The 12,678-nt window shown below is 39.4% G+C and overlaps 1 protein-coding gene across 8 annotated transcripts in view; it reads left to right on the forward strand.

Moving 5' to 3' along the window:
- The window catches only part of baz2ba (bromodomain adjacent to zinc finger domain, 2Ba), a 369,151-nt gene that overhangs the window by 284,251 nt on the left and 72,222 nt on the right, over positions 1-12,678 (forward strand). For all 8 annotated transcript variants that reach the window (XM_060827214.1, XM_060827207.1, XM_060827211.1 and 5 more), the window contains 5 exons: positions 1,631-1,885; positions 4,209-4,423; positions 4,505-4,579; positions 5,597-5,840; positions 10,449-10,511. In XM_060827214.1, coding sequence (XP_060683197.1) covers positions 1,631-1,885; positions 4,209-4,423; positions 4,505-4,579; positions 5,597-5,840; positions 10,449-10,511 — 852 coding nt within the window. The remainder of the gene's footprint in view (positions 1-1,630; positions 1,886-4,208; positions 4,424-4,504; positions 4,580-5,596; positions 5,841-10,448; positions 10,512-12,678) is intronic.

Genomic DNA, 12,678 nt, shown 5'->3' on the forward strand with positions numbered 1-12,678 from the left:
ATAAAATTTGGGTCACTTGACATTGGGATTGGGTCATGCTAGTATGTCAAAAATGCCAACTAACCCAGCGGTTAAGAATTCCGCTATTGAGAGGCAGAGTTACAGAGATGCACAACACAGAAACAGACCCTTAGGTCCAACTTGTCTATATGCTGACCAGGTATCATAAACTGATCGAACCCCATTTGCCAGTATTTGACCCATATCCCTCTTAACCCTTCCTTTTCATATACCCATCCAAATGCTTTTAAAATGCTATCATTGCACTAGCCTCCTCCAATAGCTCATTCCATACATGCACCACGCTCTGTGTGAAAATTGCCCCGAGGTCCCTTTTAAATCTTTCACATCTCACCTGCCCTCTAGATTTGAACTCCCTTATCTGCAGGAAAGACCTTGACTATTCACCCTATCAATACCCCTCATGATTTTATAAACCTCTTTTAGATCCCACCTCAACCTCTAATACTCAATGAAAAATAGTCTCAGCCTATTCAGCCTCTCCCTATAGCTCAAACTCTCCAACCCTGGAAACATCCTTGTAAATCTTTTCTTAACCATTTCATAACATTTTTCTCATAGCAGGGAGACTGGAATTGAATGCAGTACTCCGAAAGTGGCCTCAACAATATCATGTAGAGCTGCAAAATGACATCCTAACCCCTGAACTCAAAACACTGTTCAATAAAGGCAAGCGTACCAAATACCTTCACTACGCTGATTACCTGCGACTTCACTTTCAGGGAACAATGAATCTACACCCCAAGGAGTACAAACTGCTGGCAGTTCTTTTGCAATCACTTCGGTCTGAAAACACTGCTATTTTATGGAGTAACTTTGCCTGCTACATTCGTGTAAAAAGTTCAGAATTCACAAGACACTTCTGACCTTGTCCACCCCAGTCCAACACCACACCTCCACATAGCTACCCTTGATTAAAAGGAGCCAGTATTCAAATCGTTATTATGATTGCCTGACTAAATATTCTCAGCAAACATTTTGTCACTGTCAGTCTGTTATGACAATAATGCAAAAAAAGCAAGGCCTTAATATTGTTTTGACCTGTCCTCAAATTTGATACAAGTGTGAGTGTGTGTGCACGTATTTCACATTTTTTTTAAAAACTGCAGTTTGTAACCTGGCACCAAATTAGAAACCGCTTCTTGCAAGTACTGGAACATGCTGGTTGGAGCTTTCCGGTCTGTGGTGCTGAATAAAACACATTTTACTTGACATGGAATGTAGAAATGATTAAACTGGCAAAAAAAAGTCTAGGATTTAATTATTCTTAATCATCATGTTCATAGCTACTTTATTGTGCCCCTTTCAAATCAATGTTTCACATTTATTTATATCTGTGCTTCGGTAACTGGAGGATATAACTCAATTGAACAATCAATCACCCATGTGTTCTGCAATTTTTCTCAATTTATTTCCTATTGAGAACTCACGCTGAGACAAAATCTTAAAGTTTTAGAAAAGGACTTGGCCAAGTAGGCATGTGTAAATTAACATTCATTGGATAATGATGGTAACCCAAGAACTTGTGAAATGAACCATCATCTGGCTAGTTATTCTTCAAGAAATGTTTATTTGTACTATTTGTTCTTCTATTTGCTTCTGCTGCTAGGCTCTACCAGAATTCCACCCCATTCCTGGTCTTGTACTACCTGGGGGTGCTTTTGCTGATTGCCTTATGGTCGTACAGTTTCTCCACAACTTTGGTAAGGTTCTAGGCTTTGATTTAAGTATTGATGTCCCAACTTTGAATGTACTTCAAGAAGGACTGCTTAATGTGGGTGACAGCATGAGAGAAGTCCAGAATTTATTGGTGAGACTGTTGGCTGCTGCTGTACATGACCCAGGGCTACCATCAGGTCATAAGGTATGAATACACTTTGTTTTTATTAATGATTACAGCATTGAAATGAAACAAAGTAACAGATTGTTGTTCATAAGTAGTTGATTTTCTTTTATAATTATAATCCTCACTTTTAAAAATATTATGTAATATGTTTTATTAGCCATGGACTAGCCTATTGATCAAGACAGATGTTGATTAATTTGTCAAATTCAATTCAGCTCATAGTCTAATGAACTATTTCACACACATAAAACAGGTATGAGACAATTTCAGCAACAAAATCAACCAGGATTTTTCACTTTTAAGTGCATAAATTAGTGATCAATTGTCAGACATTGACCATCAGTTGGATTTAAAATTTCTTGAACTAGTTACCATTTTTTTTGAGATTTCTTGCAAGTGAGCATGTGTGAATGAAAAAGCTTGGTCTCAAAAACTACGGAATGTGATTCAGATTCAATATCTGAACAGTTACAAATTGTTTACTTAAATTGTTTGTGGACTGCAGTACGAAAGGTTGCAGAACTTTGAAGTGCAGAGAAATCTGAGTGTCCCACTGCATGAATTCCAAAGGATTAGTATGCAGGTATAACATGTAATCAGGAAAACTAACAGAATTGTTAAGGTTTATTCAGTATAAGAATAGGAAGGTTATGTTTCAATTATACAGGATTTTTATGAGGTCGTATCTGGGGTGTTGTGTACAGTTACCAAACTTAGAGAAGGATGTTAATGCATTGGAAGCGGTTCAGAGAAGATGTATTAGTATAATACCTGGAATTAGCAGTTTCCTTTATGACAAAAGGCAAGATGGGCTAAGCCTGTTTCTTCTGGAGTTTAGCAGAGTTAGAGGTGACTTAATTGAAATATAAAATTCCAAAGGGTGGATAAGGAAAGGATGCTTCCTCTTGTGGGAGTATCTAGAGCTTGATATCATTTGAAAAATGGGGTCATCCATTTAAGACAGATGAGAGAAATATTTTTCTCTGAAAATTGAGTCTTTTGAATTCCCTTCCTCAAAAAACGGTGGATGCAGAATCTTTCAATATTTTTAAGACAGATGTAGACTGTTTCTTTATTACCAAGGGGAAAAAAGATAATTGGGGATTTGCAGGGATGCAGTTGAGGTTAAAATCAGATCAGCCATGATTTCATTAAGTGATGGAGCAGGCTTTAATGGCCATGTGGCCGACACTTGTTCCTCCTTCTTATTACTGTATTGTAAAATAATATCAGAATTTAATTTTACTTTAACTTCAGAAATTATTTTTAAATCGGGAAGTAATAATAATGCAAAGTTCAGCACCCTGTTTTAAAGTCTCAGCTTAAAACCAATGTTAAGTATTGTCAAAATTTGTCCTGTTACATCAACACGGAAGCCAACATTTTTTGTGAATTCTAATTTGCATCCTCAACTTGTCTAAAGAATCTTGCTGTAAATACAAATGCAGATTTAAACTACTATATTCACCTCTATGCAATGTTGCTTTTAACACATTCCATGTTTCTGTCAAATACCCTATGGGATGCCATTTGAAAATATAACAACCCTTTTTTCTGTCCATTGATATCTCAACTCAAATTGAATAGCTGGAATGCTTTTTAATATGTTAATTTCAATTGGCTTCTCTCTAATATTGCTCATTTGAGTTTTAAAGATGTTTTAAAGATCATAATTCCTTTCCAGCAGAAAATGAGTGTTTATAAAGAAGTCTTTCTAAATTTAAGGGGATTTTTGTTTTAAATTATTCTTACTGTCAGTATGAATTGTTCTAAAAGAAAAAAAAGCACATTACCCTTGGTTTATGGCTTTAGATGTGGAAAGAAGACAGGATAATACAGGCAATGTCACTCATCTTAAAAATAATGTTAAGAATAGCTTGAAGGAATGTATCATGCTTTTGGCGATGAGGGTTCTATATTTTCTTGGACTGAGCCCCAACTATTATTTCTATTAGCAGATGGTGAGACACATGGAAAATTCCTACAATTTAATCAAATTTATGGAATTTTCAGTGCTGAATGTGATTTTGCTCTCTGAACCTTCGAAAGGTTCATTGAATAGACTTTTTTGCTAGACCGAGACTTGATTTTGATCAACAAGTTGCTTTATTTATTTCAGGCAGAACTGAACAGAATAGTGCAACACAATGTATATCTATCCAGTTTCCTTGATGCAAAAAGTAACAAAGCCCTCACTTTCTGTTGATCTACACATTGACTTGACTTGTATACTGGGGGGAATTCTTGTCAGATACAAACATTCCTGTACTTTATAAACCGAGTTGCTACCACATTATTAATAGTAATATATGTTCATTTTGATAAATATTTTGTACTTTAGGCACGAACTTTTCTTGGAGACCATGTGACCAACGTCAGGATTAACAAGGATACTGTTTCAGAGATCTTACAGATCTACCTGGAGGCCCATAATGGACAAACTGAACTTAGTCAGAGTTTAAACACAAAACCTTTCCAGGCACACACGCCAGCTCAGAAAGCTTCTGTACTTGCATTCTTGGTTAATGAACTTGCATGCAGCAAGGTTGTGGTAAAGTAAGTGTTTTATCTTAAATTTCAGATAAAGTGTGCCTTTTAGAAGAGGTCTATTGATAATTTGTGTTGCATCTTTTTCAGTGAAATTGATAAAAACATTGACCACATGTCCAATCTGAGACGAGACAAATGGATTGTGGAAGGAAAACTTCGGAAGTAAGTTTTATACTGTTCTTCCTTGGACAAAGTAAAAAGAGTCGACCATATGGTCTATTGAGACTTCACCATTCAATACAACCATGATGCTTCAATTCACTTAACCACCTGCTCTTTACATTATTTGACTTCTGAAACACCAAACCTTTGTTTATTCCAATGATAGAATCAGCAATGCAGTATGTATTGCTTCTATACTTGAAGAAAATTCCAAAGATTTACAACCCATTGAGTGAGGACATTTTGCCTCATCTCTTTCTTAACTGATTCACCCTTATCCTGAGTGCCCCTATTTCCCAGCCAAGTGAAGCAACATCAGTCTACTCTGTCAGTCTCCTTGAAAAGCCTGTACATTTCCAAGAGGTCACCTCTCATTGCTGTAAATTCCAGAGAATATAGACCCAATTTACTCAGTCTGCCATTACAAGTCAATCTTTTCATTCCAGAGAAATCTAATGAAATTTTCCTTCTGACTCATATGCAAGTGTATCCTTCCTTAAATTTGAAGATTGAAACTCCACTTGGTATTGTGGGTGTGTTCTCACTAAAGCTCTGTAAAATTGTAGCAAAGCTTCCTTATTCCTGTGCTCCAATCCCCTTGCAGTAATGGGCAGCATATTACATACTTTCATAATTGCAACATCTTGGAAATAAAACAAATTTATTGCCATTTACATTGTAAATTGAAATGCTACTTGTATCTGCCACATTGGTTTTCCAAGTGTAAAGTTTGGTAGTCTGTTTCGCCTCTTGTCACTTGCCCCTGCCCCCCCCCCCCCCCCCCCCCCCCCCCCACAAATTGTTCTGCATTATTTTTGTATTTCCCTCTTGGTTCAACAAAATGTAGTTGAATAATGAAGCTTATTGTTCAATATATGATACTTATCAGATGGGATACCAGGAAATTGTTAGGCTTTCTTTTCTCCTATATGTTGTTGCGCATAATTCTTGTGAACTGCCAGAGATCATGTTACAGTGCCCTTGTTTTAAAAGCTAACATACTTTCACTGTTACTAGGCTTAAGATTATTCATGCTAAACGAACTGGTAAGAAGGAGACTATTGGCAGTGCTGATAGCAATGGAGAGCACCGGTTTTTAGGAACTCCCACTCCTGGTCGAAAGAGAAAAAGAAAATGTGGGGATAGCGATGATGATGATGATGACGATGATGACAGTGATGATCAAGGGGAAGATGAGGATGATGATGAAGATAAAGATGAAGAGAAGAAAGCAAAAAAAATGGAAATTGCTGATGATGAGGTAATTTGAATGGTGCCTGTCTTGAAATTAATTGAGATTATGACCTAAGACACTATTTCATGACATTTCATTCCTGAGTTTAACTTTCATTGCTTTTTTAATGGAATATATCATAGTCATTTGGCATGGAAACAGACCCTTCAGCCCAACTGGTCCATACTGACGAGCTTTCCTGAACTAGTCCCATTTGCCTGCATTTGACATATATCTCTCTCCACCTTTCTTATCTATGTACCTGTCCAAATGTCTTTTAAATGTTGCCACTTTGTCTGGCAGCTCGTTCCATATATGCTGAGAAAAAGACTATGGCCGTTTATTTATCTATGCCCCTCATGATTTTATAAACCTCCATAATGTCACCCCACAGCCTCCTGCGCTCCAGAGAAAGAAGTCCCAGCTCATCCAGCTTCTTGTTATATCTCAAACCCTTCAGTTTTGGTTACATCCTTGTAAATCTGTTTTGCATCAAATTATTTCTATAAGTGATGAACATCAGTGGACCTAGCACCGATCCTTGTGGCATGCTGCCATTCACAGCATCCAGTCTAATCAGCAAGCATTTACCACACGTGGTGGGCGGCATGGTGGCACAGTGGTTAGCACCGTTGCCTCTCAGCGCCAGAAACCCGGGTTCAATTCCCAACGCAGGCGACTGACTGTGTGGAGTTTGCACATTCTCCCCATATCTGCGTGGGTTTCCTCCGGGTGCTCCGGTTTCCTCCCACAGTCCAAAAATGTACAGGTCAGGTGAATTGCCCGTAGTGTTAGGCAAAGGGGTAAATGTAGGGGAATGGGTGGGTTGCGCTTCGGCGGGTCGGTGTGGACTTTTTGGACCAAAGGGCCTGTTTCCACACTGTAAGTAATCTAATCTAATCTTAAAAAACACCCTCTGTCTCCTGTTGTCAAGCCAATTTTGTATCCAATTGGCTAGCTACTCCTGGATCCCATGTGGTCAAAACTTACCAACCAGTCTACCAGCAAGAAGGCTTTGCTAAAGTCCATGTCGACAATATCTACCGCTCTGCCTTCATCTATCATCTTGGTCACTTCTTCAAAAAACTGAGTCAAGTTTGTGAGACATGATTGCCCATGCACAAAAGCAAATGCTGACTATCCCGAATAAGTCCTTGCCTTTCCATGTGCATGTAAATCCTGTCTCTCAGAATCCTTCCAATAATTCACCCATCACTGACTTCAGGCTCAATGGTGTGTAGTTCCCTGACTTTTCCTTGCAGCCTTTCTTAAACAATGGCAGGACATTATCCAACCTCCTGTCTTCCAGCCCCTCACCCATGGCTGTCAATGATACAACTATCTTTGCTAGGGGCCTTGCAATTTCTTCCCTAGCTTCCCACAATGTCCTGGACTACAATGATCAGGACCTGGGAATTTATCTACCTGCATCTGCTCTTCTGAAATGTGAACTGATTTTTCAAGGTATCACTATTTATTTCTCGAGTTCCCTAGCTTCCATGTCTTCCTCCACAGTAAATACTGACACAAAATATTTGTTTACAATCAGTGGATTTGTTAATGTTTAAGGAGCTCTGTTCTCTCCCTGGTTGCTCTTTTGCCTTAATATGCTTGTAGGGTCTTTGAATTCCACTTAACCTTATACACCAAAACTATCTTATGAACAATTTTTGCCCTCCTGATTTCCCTGGAGGAGAAAGTGAGGTCTGCAGATGCTGGAGATCAGAGCTGAAAATGTGTTGCTAGAAAAGCGCAGCGGGTCAGGCAGCATCCAAGGAACAGGAAATTCGACGTTTTGGGTGTAAGCCCTTCATCAGGAATTCCCTCTCAAGTGTACTCCCACATCCCCTATACTCAAGAGATTTGCTTGATCCCAACTGTCTTTACCCAACACATGCCTCTTTCCCTACTCTTGGTAACCTTGCCATTCACACCATCAGGAACATGCTGTCCCTGAACTCTCATTATCTTGCTTTTGAAAGCCTCCCACTTGCCAGATGTACTATTACCTGTATCTACAACAGCCTCCCTCAGTAATGTTTTGAATGTTCTTGTCTAATACTATCAAAATTAGCCTTGCCCTAATTTAGAACTTTTAAATTGTGGACTAGGCCTATCCTTTTCCTCAACTATTTTAAAACTAATAGAATGATGGTCACTGGTCCCAAACTACTCCCCCACTAACACTCAAGAGCTTGTCATACCTTATTTCCCAAAAGGAGATATAAACGTCTCCCCATTCAAGCCCTTAACACTATGACAGTTGTGAGTATGTTTGGTAAGTTAATGTTCCCTACTCTATAACCCTATTTTCTTACAGCTATCTGCGACCTCCCTCTATATTTGCCCCTCAATTTCCTGCTGACTATTGGGAACCTGTAGTACGATCCCATTAAAATAGTCACCCTCTTCTATTATTTCTCACGTACACCCATATAGCTTTACTGGACAATTTAGTGTGAAACTGGTATTTTCCTCTTGATATGAAACAATCAGATTTATATATAGCTATGCTTTGGCAGTATTGCATTATTTTCTGGTAAACTATAAATGAACTCTGTAAATGCATGCAGCAAGTATGTGATGCAAGCAAAGGAGAGCAACAATTAATGATATCAGTGGTAACAGCCTTCTCTTCCAGTACATTAGCAGGTGGTACAATTTGTCTGGAGCACTTAAAGTGCTTTTTTCTTGGCCCACAAAATGTTCAATTTTTTTTAGATCATTTTTATGCTATTAGTTCGCATTATCAACATCCATGATATAGAGGAGCCCATGTTGGACTAAGGTGGACAAAGTTAACAATCACACAACACCAGGTTATATTCCAACAGGTTTATTTGGAAGCACCAGCTTTCAGAGCACTGCTCTTTCATCAAGTAGAAGGAGCAGTGCTCCGAAAGCTAGTGCCTCCAAATCAACCTGTTGGACTATAACCAAGTGTTGTGTGATTTTTAACATTATCAATGTCATCAGTGTCAAATGACAGACTGCCATGCTGGTGCATCAAAAACAAATATCAAATGAAGGAAATCACAGATCATGGCATTTAAACCATTGGTGCTTATTAAGAATGAATTTGACCATGATAACTTGATAATTGGATATGGAGCACACTTCACAATTATTTTGTGGTGAGAGAGCAAAATACTGCAAGAAAATCCTTTCACAGAAAGAGAAATTGTGCTTTTGTGTTATTGTTTTAACATGGTGCCTACTGTGTATATTTCTTTAAAGATTAAATATGCCTCTCGGGAGGCTGCCTAGCAAGGTGAGGGCCCGTGGTGTTGAGGTGAGCTACTAGCATGGATTGAGGATTGGCTGTCTGACAGAAGGCAGAGTGTTGGGATAAAAGGTTCTTTTTCGGAATGGCAGCTGGTGACAAGTGGTGTCTCACAGGGTTCAATGATGGGGCCCCAGCTGTTCACTTTATATATAAATGATCTGGATGAAGAGATGAGGGGCATTCTGGCAAAGTTCGCCCATTATACAAAGTTAGGTGGACAGGCAGGTAGTTCTGAGGAGGTGGGGAGGATACAGAAAGATTTAGACAGTTTAGGACAATGGTCCAAGAAATGGCTGATGAAATTCAATGTGAGCAAATGTGAGCTCTTGCACTTTCGAAAAAAAGAACACAGACAAGGACTAGTTTATCAATGGTGAGAAAGTTCATAATGCCAAAGTACAAAGGGATCTGGGATCTGCTAGTCCAGGATTCTCTAAAGGTTGACTTGCAGGTTGAGTCCATGGTTAAGAAAGCAAATGTAATGTTGTCATTTATTTCAAGTGTTGGAACGTAAAAGCAGTGAGATGCTACTAAGACTTTATAAAGCTCTGGTTAGGCCCCATTTAGAATACTGTGTCCAGTTTTGGGCCCCACACCTCAGGAAAGACATACTGGCACTGGAGCATGTCCAGCGGAGATTCACACGGATGATCCCTGAAATGGTAGGCCTAACTTACGATTAATGGATGAGGATCCTGGGATTGTATTCGTTAGAGTTCAGAAGGTTGAGGGGAGATCTAATAGAAACTTACGAGACCATGCATGGCTTAGAAAGGGTCAACGCTGGGAAATTGTTTCTGTTCAGATGAGGATACTAGGACCCATGATACAGCCTTAGAATTAGGTGGGGTCAATTTAGAGGAGAAATGAGGGGACATTTCTTCAGCCAGAGAGTGGCGGGCCTGTGGAATTCACAGCCAAGGAGCGCAATGGAGGCCAGGACGTTGAATGTCTTCGAGGCAGAGATTGACAAATTCTTAATCTCGAAAAGAATTAAGGGATGGGGGAGAGTGCAGGTAAGTGCCGTTGAAATGCCCATCAACCATGATTGAATGGCAGAGTGGACTCAATGAGCCGAATGGCCTTACTTCCACTCCTATGTCTTATGGTCTTCTAGACTCTCAAATCTGGATTAATTTCATTGAATTCCAATTTCTCCATCTGCCTTGGTGACATTCAAACCCAGGTCTCAGACATTACTTGGGTCTCTGGATTAATAGTTTAGCAATAATACCTCAAGGTCATCACTTCTCTTGTTGCTCTTGAGTGAGCTCCATTGAATCTGAATTTGCAAGATCAAATATGCATAGCAAATATTGATAATGACAACTGTTGAATTTACTTTTTAGGATGATGGAGAACAGTCAACAAGTGTAGAAGAATTGGAGAAGCAGATTGAGAAGTTGAGCAAGGTAGATGTTTTGCTTCCAAACTGTTGTCAGCATAACATTTTAGATTGCTGTTTTCCTTCTCTTTCAAATAAAAAAAATTCTGATTCATTGCCTTTATTCTTTCAATGTCAGGACTGAGTTATTTATGCTGCATGTTTTGACATTTAATAAAACATATTTTGATGGCCAGGCAAGAGGTAGTACAGGTTAGGAACACAGAGTCCAGCACTTGGTTTATATAAAATTAATGCATGTTATATAACAATTGTGAGCTCAGTCAAAGTGAATTAAGGATCTTTCATATTGTTTTGTGGACTGAATAGCAAGAGCTCTTCTGCTACAAAATTCAGTTGTGCATTATCTGAATTTTTGCTGCTGTTGGCATTGCTTTAGGCTGCTGCTACTCAGTACATGCTGCTGCTGCTGCTACTGAGCATCAGTGGTGGATGGATGCAGTGCAAATCAAGCAGGCTGCTTTGTCCTGGATGGTGTCAAGCTTCTTGAGTGTTGTTCAGACTGTGCCCATCCAGGCAAGTGGGGAGTATTCCATCACACTCCTTACTGTGCCTTGTTGATGGTGGGCAGACCTTGGGTACTTGCCATCGTATTCCTAGCTTCTGACCTGTTCTTGTAACCACTGTGTTTATCTAACTATTCTAGTTGAGTTTATGATCAATGATAACCCCAAAGATGTTGATAGTTGGGGATTCAGTGATGGTGATACCATTAAATGTCAGGGACAGTGATTAGACTGTCTCATTTAGAAATGGCCATTGCCTGGCACTTAGGTGATACAAATGTCACTTGCCACTTGTCAGTCCAAGCCTGGAGATTGTCAAGATCTTGTTGAACAATGGACTGCTTCAGAATTGGAGAAGATTTAAATGGTGCTGAACATTGGTAAATAACCAATGATTACACGCATTTCTGACCCGATGATGGAGAAATCATTGAAGCAGCTGAAGATGCTTGGACCTAGGACACTACCCTGAGGAACTCCTGAAGAGATGTTCTGGAGCTGAGATGACTAACCTCCAATAACCATGACCATCTTCCTATGTGCCAGGTATGGCACCAACCAGTACTGAGTTAGTTATTGTAGTATGTATCCAATCCAACAAAAAATGAAGCATTGTTGGACTTCAGCCTTAAAAACAAGGCTGCCCAAGTAGATCAAGTATCAGCAGGCAACATTTAGGAAATAGTGTTCATTGTATCAAAAGTTTGGAGAATAACACACAACAATCCAGTGTAAGTAAAATCAATTGATGGAGAGCTGACTTTAATGGGACAAGAACAGAGCCAAGCAGGATTGAATGGGATAAGAGTTTGCAAGGGAAAATAGTAACTGAACAATGGCCACCTTCAATGAGCAAATGGTTCAGGTGCAGTCGAGATATGATTCCCTCTAATGAAAAAGGTAGGACAAACAAACCCGGAGTTCTCTAGATGACAAATGAGGTAGAAATTGATGTTGGAAAGAAAAAGGTGTGTATATGGCAGGTGCAAATCAGAAAGCATAATTGAGAATCAACAGGGAGCAGGTACAGTTCTGAGGAGGATGAAAGCGCCAAGGAATTTGGGTGTATATATGCATAGATCATTGAATGTGGCAGGACAGGTGAAGACTATTATAATAATAGATTGTGCTCTATTAATAAAGCTGAGAACACAGTAAAAAAAAGCAGGGAGGTGATGTTGAACTTGAGCAAGACATTTGTTAGACTTCCGATGTAATATTGTGCACAGTTCTGTATGTCACAATGTAGCAAAGATATGAATGCATTGGGGAGAATGCAGATGTGATCTACAAGAATGAAGAATTTATAGGATTGAGACACTTCAGTTGTGAGGATAGATTGAAGAAATTGGGACAGTTCTTGGAAAGGAGGAGGCTGGAAGGAGATTTGATAGAGGCTTTCATAATCATGAGTGGGCTTTATAGAGGAGATAGGAAAAAAAGATGGAATAGATTTTAAAGTGGTGTGCAAATGTGACAAGGGTGATGTGGTAAGAAACTTTGACACAGTGATTAGGAATTAAGCACTGCCTAGGAGTGTGATGGAGGTGGGTTCAACTGAGGATGTGGTTTGGAGTCCATGTGGGATCAGTTGGTTGTGTCGGAGGCACTGAAAAAGGAGATGTGGCTGTGGTAGTGAGTCTGTTTGAGGACGTGGCTGGGGCTTCA

Source organism: Hemiscyllium ocellatum, chromosome 7, assembly GCF_020745735.1.
Source record: "Hemiscyllium ocellatum isolate sHemOce1 chromosome 7, sHemOce1.pat.X.cur, whole genome shotgun sequence".
NCBI lineage: Eukaryota > Metazoa > Chordata > Chondrichthyes > Orectolobiformes > Hemiscylliidae > Hemiscyllium > Hemiscyllium ocellatum.